The sequence below is a fragment of the Bombus pascuorum genome, chromosome 3 (genome assembly GCF_905332965.1).
Source record: "Bombus pascuorum chromosome 3, iyBomPasc1.1, whole genome shotgun sequence".
Lineage (NCBI taxonomy): Eukaryota > Metazoa > Arthropoda > Insecta > Hymenoptera > Apidae > Bombus > Bombus pascuorum.
Window position 1 is genome coordinate 19441626 of NC_083490.1, and position 15669 is coordinate 19457294.

At 36.3% G+C, this 15669-nt stretch overlaps 1 protein-coding gene across 4 annotated transcripts in view; it reads right to left on the minus strand.

Moving 5' to 3' along the window:
* The window catches only part of LOC132904843 (cysteine-rich secretory protein 2-like), a 97149-nt gene that overhangs the window by 12383 nt on the left and 69097 nt on the right, over positions 1–15669 (minus strand). For all 4 annotated transcript variants that reach the window (XM_060955621.1, XM_060955620.1, XM_060955622.1 and 1 more), the window contains one exon: positions 10571–10707. In XM_060955621.1, the coding sequence (XP_060811604.1) occupies positions 10571–10707 (137 nt within the window). The remainder of the gene's footprint in view (positions 1–10570; positions 10708–15669) is intronic.

Below are 15669 nucleotides of genomic sequence, written 5' to 3' on the forward strand. Positions count from 1 at the left end.
AATAAGATGTCACGCTGGTGCATAAATTCAAAATTCAGAAAATTTCCGTGAAACTTAACTTTCTTCCTGATTAAGCGTGTGGTAAATGCAAATAAAAAATCATCCAATTTTGTTCCGTTGAAATTTTACAGAGCCTTTGCAGAATACAATTAGTTCAATTATCTTACGTCCGTGTAGTTGAAACAATTACAGAACATCGCGAGCAGGATGCGTTAATGGAATGAAGCCTGCATTTAACAAATGAAATCCAACTTTGAAATAAAGCAGTCTGTGTAATTTGTATTAAACAGAAATTCCAGATAAATCTGCATATTCCTGCAACGAATTCGTAGAGCGAGTTAGAGTCAATTATAATTTATAAAATTAGTTTCGTTAGTCGGCAAAGATATCGTTTTCCTCTTACATACTTTCTTATACTTAAGGAAATAGATTCGTTTTTCATTCGCGTTTTTCACATGAAATGATATTAAGCTTTCTGTAGATGTTTGTTAACGTAATCATTATCGAACCAAAAGTGTGAAACTCCATCTATGAACAAATGAAATTATATTTTTATACGCGCAATATAATCAAAGGTGTTGATGCAATTATCGTTCGAACGGTAATTAACGCCGAAATGTTGTGACAAGAATCTTATTGTAATTGTAAAATAATAATTAGTTACAACACTGTGCTAATTATTTCCAGTAAGAAATATCTTGGAAAGATCTTGTACAGGAGTTCCAACAAATCTGTAATTACTTATATGAATTCTTTCTCCTTTAGGATAGGTGAACACTCTTGACCACTGCTTTACTTCATGTTTGGCTATTATACTACAATTATTTTTGTCATAAACTGACATTTAATATAGATTAGCACAATTCTATATCAGAAACTAATACCACAGAAGTGTAAATTTAGCTTTAGCTCGTGAGAAATATAAAAATTATACAAAAATTACTGTAATAAATCGTTAAAAGTGTTAAATTACAATAAACATTTAAGAGTTATTAAATTTGATTCAATTATAATAGAACAATCATTTTTTATAACATCGGAACATTATCAAGAGTATGTCACTGGGTATACATGTAAAGTGGTCATTTTTGTTTCTATTTCCGTACCGTGAATATCGAAAACAAATTTTTTTACTTACTAACAATTTAGTTATTAATTTAATATTACATTTAAAAAATTGATTAGTAGCATTGAAGCCATTAATATGTAATATTTAAATTTGATTATGTTACGATAGAAAAATCATTTTTTATGACATCAGCAAAAATCGTTAATGTGTATACATCAATTTACGCGCGGTCTGATATACATAGACTTGAAAATATACCGTTCATATAAAACACTTGTGCCGCTAATTTAAAACAACTTTATTGCTAATTTATAAAGATGTATCATTAACTTCAGACAATTATTCCATTAATTTGCGACAATTAAATAAAAACAAATATTCCTTTCATTTTTAACAATTACATCATTAATTTATAGTAAAATGCTATTAATTTGTATAAATTAAATTAATGATTTATTTTATATCATCTACTATTAATTAAACCCCTGAAATCTTTCAAACGATGTTTTATTTCTATTTAATTTTAGTTTTTAATGTTAAATACTTTATTTAATTTTTCATTTCACTACTTTATATAAAATCAGTGCAATGCACTAGCATGCAAAGTGTACCCATTGATTGACTATGGAATTTAACTCTTCGTGTCCGCTCAAGGCCAAAGAATTAAGCCGTTTTCATGGACTTGAGGAAGCAACTGTAATCAAATCAAGGACCACGAAATCTCGCCATCCAATCATGCATGTACTATTGGTAAGCCGCATGGTTTGCTTCCTTTGGCGATGAGTTCCAATCTTCAAATATGATTATTTGAGCTCAGATACGGGTTTAGTACGAGTTCTATCAATATGTATACACCTCAATAACTAAGAACATTTAATATATCTTTATTAAAAGATATTTGTGACGCATCTTTATCCTCGTGTACAAACCTGACAGAGCGATTTACAGATTTTATTTTTGCCTTAATAAATTTCGACTTATTGTTATAATCTGTAGCATTCTCTGCTTTTGAAAACATAATTGCTAAAATTATTTGACAACCAAATATGATGCAGTTAAATGTCCTGAACAATTTCCTACGTACTGTACCCTATTCCTTTTAACAAATTAGATATTGTAATTGTAATTAATAATAGGATATAATATTGCGTATGAATGATCTGTATTTTATGAATAGATAATACTAACTTGTAAGATATATTTTGATAATAACCTATACTCTCGCTCGCACACTTATAGATATATTCATTTTAAAATCAGGTACAGTACATACTTCTTCGATACATTCAGATTCTAATTAATAAATTTCAATACTAACTAATTCTTTGCTATCCAATAGCTTTACATCTTTTGTTCTCGATAACATGAATGACAATTACTCGTGAATCAAGTATAATACAAGCATGTTTAAGAACCTTTTACGTAATCTATTCATCGTCTATTCAAAGATCTATTCACAAACCTATTCACGAATCCATTTCCTTCTCTCCAATTATACGTTAAATTGAAACAAATAAAATCTAGTGCAACGTAGGATAAGATATTTTATAGATAGATATTTTATCGATAAATAGAATTACCAATTTATGATATGTAATGAGATCCGAGAGTATTCGCCGCCCCGTGGTGGGTCCCGGTAATTGGTATCGTTTTCAGAATAGTAATATCCCAAAATACTATTGTAAATATTAGACAGTTAATATAATATTAACTTTAATATTACAGGCATATTACCATTTGTAAAACAATACACGTATTAATATTTCCGAGTATTACTATCAGAAAAACGATACCAAACTAGCAACTACTTTAATACACTCCAACCTAGGTTATCGAAAATTCCTTTCGGAGTTTCCTGATCTAAACTGGACTGGTACCAGCCGCGGGGGCATCGTGGGACGTCCTGGGATCTCCTGGATCGCCGTAGGACGCCGTGGTATATCTCGAGAACATCGTGGAACGAGCGCGTTTTAGCTTTAACGAATTAGAAAATAGATACCTACGTTAAGCCCATCGCCAGCCCATTATGTACAATGACGCTTATCGAACTTGCAACGAAAAATAAAAATCTATTTTCTTTCGCCCCTCTCGCTGATTATATGACACAAATTGTTCCCGAGATTTATTGGTTTCGCTATCGTTCATCCATTGCATTCCTTCTATCTATTGCACAGCGTACTCGCTCGCGCGTCGGTCAACGTGTACTTGAGATTCCCTTGTATTCGTAAGTCGGCCGAAGGACATCTTTGTTTTAGCGACTGCTCGATAACTGTTCGCTCGTTGAGTCGAGTCGCCAGGGTTATCGTCGAGCCGATGGTACTCTGGCAAAGTCCAGTCAAGAATATGCGACTCTGCCCAATTGGTACTTCGGTACTCAGACAGGGTTAGAATCTGTAATTTGATGTACTTCGTAATCTTGTTCGGCGAGTCCCTCCCACTGGGAGTGGACCCTTCTAGTTCAGTTGGGACAAGTTCCTCGTAATCCTAATCAGTGGTTCCTCTCATCGGGAGCCCCACTTGTTCGTTTGAAGTGTGTCGGATTACAGACCCGCACGCTCGATCCTTGGCTGTGCGACCGCGGCATCATCGGTCGATGACTTTGACCGTAGTTCGCGTAAATTTCCAACGGCGAAGCAGGAATCGAGTGACGGTCAATCTTTGAACCTTCCGCCGAAACTTTGTGTTATATTGTGCACGGGAATGCGTCACGCAGGCTCCTTGCTTCTTTCGAGAGATCGCGATCTCGTTCATTCCGGGCACATTACGATTTTTCTTTTATTCTCTGATTGATCCTATCCTTTCTGCCTTCCCCCTTTTTAAGGGAAGTTAACTCGTGTCAGAGTTTACAATTTTCCGATATTTTGAAAGTTAGAGTTTAATAGAACGACTCGAATTCTCCTTTGCAAGACACGAAATAAAGTATCGATAGCTTCGTTCTCTTTCCGCCGTTCCAAGTTAGACAAATGTATCTTTGATATTGTTCATAACGATCGGCGTAATTGCGTGGAAGATAGCTGTTGTGTCGTGTATACCTTATTTCAAGATTATAAAATTCACGCGAGCGCTGTGTAGGAAGTAGATATTGCGTGATGCATGCATTATTTTAAGTTTGTATTCATGTAATATTCATGTAAGCGCTGCGTAGGAGATAGGTGTTTCACAGTTTAGGCTCAGAGCTCGACATTCTTCCCAACAGCTTGAACGTGAAGATTTGCATGCAATTTTGAGTGACTCGTGAGCAGGTCTCGTAATTACCTGCTCATGGCGAGACCTGATAATTGGCATCATTTTTCAAAGATTAGTCTTCACGTCATCTTCCCCTTTCTTTACATTATTTTATCATTACTACGCTAACATGGCCCAGTGTAGATCATGTAAAAGTTCTTTCGGAGTCTTTTCGTTGAACTGATAATCCTTCGTGGGACGCCTGTAGAATGCCGCAAGGATATCTGGGGCGCGTGCATCTTAGTTTTAATTAATTGGTTTTAATAACCATTATAATGATCTGTATAATCTTTGTATGGAAAATGAATGTTACTTTGTGTATGCTTGCTTTTAAGTTTATAAAGATTTGTGTAATCGTTATATATACATGTGTGTGTATTTATTTATTTATTTATTCATTTATTTATAATATAATATATATAACGATCCCATATAATATACGTGTATATCATGTAGAGATTATGGAGAGTTGCGCGCTATGTGCTTACTTTTAAGTTTTATATGTATTAGTTTTAACTTTCAACTGAGGCAGCTAACGTGGGATGCGTGCGTCTTAACCTTAATTAATCATAAGGGAGACCTTATGCCTCGGTAAATTATTAGTATCCATCGTGGGACGCAAGGAATATCGCAGAAACATTATGAGGTACGTGTATTCAAGTTCTAGTTGATTTTCAGACAGATATATCTAGGTTAAGTCCATGGTGCGCGCCTTTCTTTCAAGATACATTGCCTAACATGGAGCAAAAAGTTAAAAGCTCCCTTATCTAATCCTTTCAAATACTAAATTATTAAATAAAACGATTGATTTAACAAAGTATTTATAGTTTAATTTCGCTGTAAGTGGAGGTCTTTGATGCGAAAGGCTGCCAGTAAAGCTGCTATCTAACGTACATTAAATTAAGTAGGTTTTAGTCCTAAGATCTAGATTAAGTTAATTTTAAGTCTCATTGGTGGACGACGAGAGACGGGTAGGGATTTTATTCTTCGTTTCAAGTTTTAGTCTTAAGTCTTGGTTTTAAACCTTGATCTTTGGGTCTTAATTTTAAGTTTTACAATTAGTTTTAAGTCTTACTTAGTTTTAACATATTTCTGAAATTTTCATGACTGTTTCGCTCTTTCGTGAAACACGGAAAAACAGCGAATGTCACGTCTATACCTCGTCTGTGATTGCATCGTTCGGAAGCCGAAAAATTGAATTATACGGCTTTCAACGTTATTACCGAATCGTTCTCGCGTTTTCTACTCTTCCAGATTGTTTCCTCTGTTATTGCCTCCGAACGAACGGATAAGCTCCTTGCGTTCCAACTTTTGTTAATGAAAATCGCGCTGCATCGCTGAAATTACCAACTTTCCTCGAAGCGGTTGATTCACTTTATGAGATTTGGAAACGTATAATGATACGATGTTTGTGCTAGTGTTGGTGTTCGGAGTTAGAATTCTGTGTAAGTAACTATTATCTCTCTCTTTCTCTTTTTAACACTATAACTTTTAAATTCGTCAAAATAACGGCTTTAGATTATTTGTTTTTTTTTTTTTTTTTGGATTATCAGAAACATACAGCTGGTTTTAGCGAAATTGATATTCACCTTTATTAAAACAGAAACATGATCATTACTAATTTATTATCATATCGTTTTAATTAAGGATATCATTGTGGTGGTAATGACAGATACTTCGCGTATATTCGTGTAATTTTTTAATCGCGTATGAAATTTTGGAAATTATGTTAAATTCTTTAATTAATTCTTCTTCCCACGAAGAAGATTGTGGAACGTGAACGGAATATGGAAACTTACAAATTGAGTTACATTTAGAAAGTTATGAAGTTTTCACAAGGTCGAGGTCTGAAACTTCAAAAGTGTAGAATACAGAAAAATTATGTAGATTTTGTAGAGTTATGGAGTTCTTTAACATGTTTTGTGTCATAGACTAGTTTACAGATGTAAAACTTTCAACGGAGAAAGATGTTTGCCACGCTGCACTGTTAGAGAAAGATAGCATACTACAACGGTGAAACGCAAGGGCGGTTTTTAAAGCTGATTTAAAATATCTGAATGTCCTGTTTTATTACCAAAACAGTTGTTAACATTTATCGCGTGTTAATTTTAGTTGAGAATCATACACGTGGATTCGATGTTGCATATCTTGATTAAAATTGAGTATTTTCCTGTCCATGAGTAATTAAATGGCTTGAAAGTCTGGCTGATGAACAGTAGCGCGTTCCAATGTTATTTGACAATAACGAATGCTGGTACTTCAACCGCAGGGATTCATCATCGTTAATGCGTTGCCCGTGAATAATCAGGATCAGGGCATGACTTATGAGATTATTTATTATGCATTAGCCGTAATAGCAGGAAATATCCGCGAAACAACGTAACGATCGTCCATTTTGGTTTTACCGGCAATCAACTTAAAATTCATCATTTGACGCGAGCTATAAAGCTCCCACGGTAACCGTACAATCCGTTGTTACGATAGTGAAACGTGTTTAATGGCAAACGCGAAGTAATTGTTTCGGATGTTGAATGAACAAAACGCTCTGTAACGAGATTGATTTTGGTGACGAGCTACTGTATTCCACGTCGACGTGAACCGAATCGAAAATTAATTTAGAAATAAAAATACATGAGATATTTCCACATGGAATTGTTTCTACACAATGCGATATAAAAATCGTATATTTAAAACTTTTGTGTTGGATCAGTAACTTTTAAGTAAGCTATAAAAAGTTGATTCGCCGATATTCAGAAAATATCCGATTCGATGAATGTTCAAAATCCAATTCGGATGTTCCTGATTATTTGAATAACAATACGGAATATTTATATGTTTACTACAATATAGAATTTGAATATTCGACAACTTTTCTAAAAAAAAGGATATGAAATTTTGTGAAACATTAATATTCGAGATGCTTGGAATTACTTGAATAGAGATACAAAGGAATCGTATTGCGACATAAAAATTTACACGTTCGGAGCTTCTATGTTGATCGAAAATAGAATAGAATAGAATAGAAGTGCATGAACATCGGACAGTCTGCTAATACAAAAATAATCGAGTCCCATATTAACTGAACTGGTATAATCTTCGGTAAAACTCTGCATATCCGTCACCTATACGTTATCCGATATTTCGAAAATGCCCTTATTATATTTTCAAATATAATTCCCAATTTCAAAGATTCGCTTTCAATTATTAAAAAAAAAAAGAATCTCAGTTATAACAACGAATCGCGTACTAGAATCACGTTTCCTCGTGGCAGGTGGAATTTTATCAAATGAAGGCGGGAAGGCCGGAACCCCTTTGTGTCTCTTGCACGCTTCGTTAGCCGCACCGACAAAAGCAACTGCTCGGTTTTTTAGGAAAGAAAACGCGGCTCATTGCCTCGGCGAGAGGGAATTCGTCCGTCGCGGCGAGAGAAGCTTGGGATCGTTAAACCGACGCCTGTTACAAATGTTTCCACTCGCTCAAACGGCGAACGATTCACCACCGGCTTGTTCAAAGCTACCAATGTTACACCCGGCTCTACTACTCGTGCTTCGTCACGCCACAAAAATAATCGAATTCGCTACGACTCGTTGGTAAATGCAATTGATTTACTTACAGCGGGGATGTAAGGATGTTGTGATGTTTTTGCAAGGGTAGTTTTGGTTTGGTGCCTTTGGCCGAGGCAACAGAGCGTAAAATGCGTAAGCTTTGTAAATTAAATACTAGATAACATGTACAAGTAGTGTACTTATGAACTAAAGTGTACCTATAGGAATATAAATTGCTCATAAATATATCTTATTTTTATCATTTCAAACGTAAGACTAATTAGATGTTTTAGTCGAGAAATACACGTATTCTTGTGAGAAAGAATTTAGAATTCACCGTGTATTTAGAATTTAAAATCACCGTTCCCTTCTCTCAGCGATAAACTGACTTTTGTTTTATGAAATTTTGTAACTACACGATTTTCCTCTAACGTTTAACAGCAAAAAAATATCGAGTGTAACTTCAATGGCATTGCCAAAACCAAACGTGGAGTATACAATCGGAGGGAAATAACGTTGTTTATAGGGAAAGTAGTTTCGCGGTCCTGATTATGTAAACTGCAGTTTGTACGTAAAGTTTAATGCTGGTTTTACTGGGATAAACATGATCCAAAAGTAATTTCCATTTTCACGATAAGACCAACGGAATATCGATTTCCTCTGTTTCTCTTTCTTTTTTTGTATGTTTCCTTTTCTTATTTATTGATTTCGTTTTCACCAAGAGGATTCTGGAAATCGTGAATGAGAAAATGACGCCATCGTTTGCATAGAATAATTCTAAATTTAGTCAAGATACTAATGTCGATTTCAAACAAAATTTAGTATCGATTTTATCAGCTCAACTGAAAAAAAAAATGTTTTAAACATGAGAATTAACATTTTACATAAAATTCCTATAACAAAAAATAAAAAATAAATAAAAAATGGAAAAAATAAATTCGGAGAGCAGACTGTGTCCAACTAAAACTCGGTATTCTCTAAATTGATCTGAACAATTTTTTAATCAAGAAGCGATGGGAAGATATAGTAAAATCTTTTAATTAAAATTTCTTTATTAAAAAATTCTTAAGCTCTGAAGCATTTAATTTTTATCTCAAAATTTTAACTCAAAGTTTGCAACTTTCTTTCATAACAATGTATTCTGTTACGTTACTGCAACAGCAACATTTCCTTAATCGTTCCCTCAACGTTAAATTTCCTGTTTATAATTATGTTCAGACAAATACAGAACGTCCAACGTAGCTAGGACGATCGCAATACCAATTATTAACAACGATCGTCGATTTCCATTCCATCCATCGTAAGGAAAGACCTTCGTTAATCAAAATTTCTTTTTCTTGTTCCCTCATAGAAAGATCCGGTTGTAAAAGAGACAAACCAAAAACTCAGAAATTTCATCAAAGAAACCATCTCCTATATCCGCGAATATAGAGGAAAGAACCTTGCTCCAGCGTGTATCACGCTTTGTTTCACGTCGATATCCCGATCCCTCGCATCGAAAGCTCGCCCTGTTAAAATGCACGAACGCGCCGACGATGAATGGCGGTGGAATTTCTTGGAAACGCCGTGACCCACTTTTTTTCCTGGAAATGCGTACGTTTCCTAGTAGTTGTGGGCAGCAGTGGGGGTAGTAGCAATAAAAAAGACGCTGACTTGGCGTCTGTCGCTGGCCAGCGCACAGGTGCTGCGCTTGGGATAGGTCAGCACTAGTGTGGGAGAGAGAGAAAGATAACGACACCAACCGCTCGAAATTATGCTTCGCTTCGAACGAACGATATCTCGGGTAAGGAAAGTCGGTTCGACGTGAAACAAAAACTGGGTTAAAGGGGAAGAATTGCTGCTTCTGACGGCGTGAGTTATGGGGAATTGGTGTTGATAGATTTGGATATTACGGTCCGGTGAATTTTAGGGGCATTTTAATAGACGATTGAACGTGCAATCATACTTTCACGTTATTGTTTATTTGAAAAGTAATTAACGATAAAAAAAGAAATAGCTAAAAGCTAATAAAAACAATAATCGAGAATTGATAGATAACATTTAGAAATTAGTTGAATTTAAAAAATAGATCGCGTACAAATATCACATACACGAGCGGAATTCTTGAATCCCTTGGGATATATTCATGGTTAAATTTTTGTAATCAAAGTACTGATACCATATTGTTAATTACGTAATTAGTAATAATGTAAAAATAACAGAGATAACGATATTTGCAAAGAAGGGAAGATGGAGAGAAATTTGTTAGCATTACCGTGTCTAAAATAATGAAGAACATTTAAGTTGAAAATTATGAGAAGATATACGCTTCAAGGTAATCATTTCGTATGCAAATATAATTTTAATCGTCCGCCTGGAAATCTTAATTCAACCGGCCCTCCCCTCGGTTTCAATTAAATCTGTTAATCAGGAAATCGTTGTACAAACTAATCTGAAATTTTCAATTAAAATGGAGTACTGCGAAGTCAATTGCAGAGGGCGGAATTAACAATCGTTGACAACTTACTCCCCTGCCTTTCCATTCCAATTTTATTCAAAGTATAATCTGTACCTTCCTTTAAATTTACTTTCTCTCCTAAGACAACGTCATAAATAAAAATCATGTTAGTAAGTGATTAATAAGTTAATAAAATTAACAATAAAATAATAACGTAATACGATTGATTTAAAAAATAAACCACAAGGTAGGCAATGAATTTCAAATGTAACGATAAAGTTGCAAGTGACTCACCATGGCGAGCATATTAGCCGCTGGAGGATTGACTTGCGTGCGAAAATAGTTATGCGTGTCGACGATCTTCTGTCGGACCCTGCCGCTGTTCGTTCTTAGTAGCTTGACAGGCACTCTGTCCCCATACAGCCTTGGCGCTGAAAGCAGAGGCAAACGTTCCTCTCAACAACGTCTCGATAACCGATACTCCTTGTCAATAAAAGTCCTCTTTTTCCCTTTTCCCTCTGTCTTTCACCCTCCCCTCTCTTTACGCGCGTTGCTCCATTTCCTTCCCTTTCGCCCATGGAACAAATGCCCGCTTTAAAGGGGAATATCGACAGCGCCGCCAACTCCAAACAGGGCAATAACGTTCTATTTTCATATCCTTTACCCCTGTTTGCTGCTCCGCGATTCCGCGTTTCGCGGATCGCTTTATCGAAGGCAAACAGACGGAACAGAGACTCACGTTCGAAATTGAGACGGGACATGCGATTTTCCAAATGGCGCCGAATGGCAACCTTCGGAAAGGACGTTGCTTCTTCCTGAACATTTATGTCGATTGCGGTGAGGCATCGGAAGGGTTGCGTAAACGAAACTGTTGCGTTTCAACACATCTGATCTGTGATAACGCGTGGATTTTCAACCTGTGAACCACGCACGATTCGCGAAGATATTTCTTGAATAATTAAGACAATGCTAAACTCGCGATATTGGCGAGATTTTTCCATTATATTTTAGATCGATTGAGAAAGTCGTGATATCTTTCGACTAACTTACATCTTCATATTTAGAATTCATAAGAGTTGGCCTCGAATCGGAGCTCTCTTTTTCATTCCATAAAAAATGCATTAAAAAAAAAACGTCGGGAAATTACCTACGTAAGTTCAAGTAATATCTGAACTCTTTTAACGCATCAAACGGTTTATGATCGAGTGCTTTCAAGTTTTTATTACAGCTAAGGATAGATAATTGAAAAGTTCCATTACGCTGCTATGAGCAGGTACGTAAAGTACCTACATCTCGAGAGATTGCTATAGTTCTCAACGTTATCAACGACAGAACAAAAGATATTGAGATTGTTTAAAAAATAAATTTATCTTTCTCAGTGTTGAAGTGGTCACCACTTCTAAGAAAACTCTGCATCTGGTCTCTTTAGTTTCTCAAGCACCGAAGCCATCGACAGCGTATAGACGAAAGACTGGGACGAAGACAGACCATAAACAGTAGACAGGCGACGATGGCTCCAGGGCTTTCAGTCGTAGGGTAACATTGCTAGCGGATCTGGACCAGCTCAAATTATATTTCTACTTGTATTTACACTTTTGTATTAAAATATATTTTCTACTTTACAATTTATCCACGCGTTCCTTTGTTCATACATCTAATAACCTCAACACCCAGTATATACCTCGAAACACTAATGTGGCGGATGTGATATGGAGATTTGAGTATATTGATTACAGAAATAATCAGGATGCTTGCTGTTGCAACCGTCCAATGTATTTCAAATCAATTTCTTAAATAACTGATAACGTCGATAGACGTCCTTACAGGAGATTTTATTCCGCTGAAGTAAATCGCTTGTAGATACTCGACAAAGACTCTAAATGCTTTCGTGTCGTGACTATCGCCTACCAAACGATTACTCGTATTATTCGTAACTAATTAACTAGCGCTCGCGCTCGTGTCCGCTTATTTATATTGGTCGGGGGAGAGTCAGAAAATTCGAATTCACGTTTCATCGACGGTTGCACGTAGCGGCGACATTTTTTAGCCCGGAGTTTGTTTATCATTGCGTTTCATACGTCAGGGCAGTGTCAATCAAAGGCAAAGTCAATCCGAGGCAAAACAACGACATGAGTCGCTCTCGCTTCGCTTCGTCCTATGACTCATGTGTCATCACACTAATTTCCTAAACTTTCGTGTATCTCATGGAAATTCTTGAAATACTACCGATACTACTAAAATACTGATACACCTAAAAACTGAAAATACAAGCTTTTATGGAAACGGTCATACAATTCTCAGAGAAAGAGATTTATATGAAAGAAATTCCCACAATGGTTTATTTCATCGTCGAACGAGAAAACGAAAGGCGCGCCATTAAACGAAGTTATATCGAGTCCTCGAACAATGGGTGACACTTATTTTAATGTGAACGAGCACTTGCCATGTGCGTTAAGCCGTGATACACGGGTTGTCCGTGTAATTTTTGTCCAATTACCGTTCAACAATGGAGTCAGCGGGAACGCGTCTGTTATAAAAACGCCCTATATCACCGGATCTGAACGGGCGATCATATTTTACTTCCGTAACGTTAGCTGCAAATGCATTTGTAAAGCGACGCGTGTAACCAGCTAACACCGGCTAATAACCGATATAAGAGAGTGCTCGTAAAAAAGCTCGTCAACTGCCATGCACTTGTGGCTTTCGAAAATTATTTCGAAAATTGGTCGCGTGATTCGAAGCTCTGTAGTAGCCAGATTTACATAGTGTGACATAGTGTGACAGAATTGCAACAAACTATTCTCATAATACAAGAAAAACTCTTGAGAGTTGTTATGTTGAGAGTTGTAAAATTATGAAAATAGTTTGTTGCAATTCTGTCGTATTATCAGTTTGCCTCTTTTTTTGCTTTTTTTTCTTTAAAATATTTAAAGTAAAATATATTGTAAAATCTTAAGTTATTAAAATCTGAATCTTAAAGTATTATAAAATCTTAATCGCGTCTGTTCGCGAGAATAAAAAGAAAAAATTAATTTCAAAAATTATTCAGTTCTGTTTTTGTAGTTTCGTAGTTTCTTACAGTTACTTACTATCACATACGTAATTTAAGACAGATTTTATTCGATCACAGATACAACTCGAATTCTTAATTTTATTAAATCACCCGTCTATTTTACATTTTATCATTTCATGATAATACCTTACACGATTTTCTACAAAGTTTCCACCATTTTCACAGAATCTCCATTCCACATAAATTCAGCGTCTAATTAAGGGTTCCTTTGAATGGAACATTTTCCTAACACCGACCATCCTTTTATCTAAGAACCTGGGTAACTTTATCGACGAGTCCATTAACAGAGCAAACACGAAACCCATTTTTCTTACCGCCGCGTGTCCCAAAATTATTATTTTAATTAAAAAGTTTTTCGGCGCGTTAAATTGCTCATCGCATCTCATTGAAAAATTCCATCTTTTTAGAGAACGTAAAGATAGAAAAAGTAGCGAACCTAGCGGTTCATGAAATCGACTTGTGTATTATCAAAATTTTGGCGTTTTAATGGAAAATTAGCTGAAAATTTCGTTTCAACAAACTAGAATTCGTAGAAATAAATAGAAAATATGTGTTGATTCGGTTAGAAGAAATATAATCTTAGTAATATAATAATCCGTAAAACATGCGGAATGAAATAACGATATAAAAAGGGAAAGTTTCACTTGCTTCATCGACTCTGGAAACGTTTGAAAACTCAGAAACAGTTTCTATTCGCATTTACCGAGTCATTGTATCTTCGAGTCACGAGTAGCAGCCCTTGCGTATTTCGTAGGGTAAGAATTTCGCTGTGATTAATGGTAACGAAAATTCAACTTGGTTCGAGCGACAGTAGCGATATTACTCACGTCATAGTTCGCAAACTCCGGCCCTCGGTAAATACAGATCGGGCGATTTTCTTTCGCTAGATTCCCGACGACAGCTGCGCCCAAGATTTCGCTACGAAGCCGCTCAGATTTCTTCTCGCATCGGCGAAATTTTTGGAGCGGTTTACCGGTTCCAACTTCTTTTCGACGTGGAACCAAAAATATTTTTCAGATTATAAAATAGCCTGTCCAACGGTTTTCTATTATTAGGCCGTCTCTTCAATCTCTTCGTACTTCTCCTAAGTTTAACTAACGCTAACCATTCCGCTGGATGATCTTGAAATTTAAAGTGTGAAACTAGATATTGAAACATCGGGTGTGGACCTATCTCGGTTAATGACGTTAACGTGTACTGTACCAAATACGAGGCGCATCCACAAAGATTAAAGCGAAGCAGAAATGTATTTTCAACGTCATTCTACGTATCTTAAACTAGTTTGCTACGTAATTTCTACCATTATTGAGACGGTTGTCATAACGGGACACCGGTTCTTGCATGCGCGCTTCATAAAATGGTGCCGCTAAAGAAGCTACCCAGCGCGAACATAACTTTCGAAATTTGAGACGGTTTCGGACATAATTTCGTGGAGAAGCGAGCGTAAAATTTGTGGGAAATGAATGGAAAGTAACAAAGTTGTGTCACGTCGTTTGGTATTTCGCAAGTTACTATCACGCTGGTTGCCACTTTAGGTGGCATCGCTGTACGAAGCGCGCATACAAAAACGAATCTTAGTACAAGTATTTCAATAAGAGTAAAGAACTACAATACATAGCAAAGAAATTTAAGGCATGTAGAATGCAATGAACATAAATTACTACAGATTTGGAAACAAATTTTGTGCTTTTCGTTAATAGCCAATCGGAACTTTCTGGACTACGCCTCGTAATAACAACGATAAACCTATGACCGTTACGTAATACTACTCTAAGCAAGCCTCAATTATCAGCAAACAAGATGTTAACGCATATTCCCTGTTCGACCTCCTCGACGACGTTAATCCACGATATCCCGCGAATGATCGCAAATTATCCGCGAATGAAGCCTGATTCTCGGATCGACCAATCCGCATTGTCGCACGGCCAGAGAACCGCCTCGTGGGCTAATCAACGACAGTTTCATCTCCTTGTAAATTACTCGCAACCCTAATTTATCGCGGTGACCCACCAGCATCCCGGGGATCAGATGTTTATCCACTCACGTGTTCTGATAAAATCTCCAGACCCCTAATAACCCCTGACCCTAATTTAACATTCGAACCATGTTAGGCGAGGCCAATCTCTCGCGCGAGTATGGTTTCTACTTGGGTTTAGCTTTTCTCTCCAGCGAAGACGAAACAGTTGATCCTACTTATAGGTCGGAACTTTGAAAGACTTATTCAACCCCGTTTATCTTCTAGATTCTAGTGGAATGGGATTAGACGGGACAAATGTGAAAATTCTGATGAGTCGAGGTAACGTTCAACGTGTATAATAAA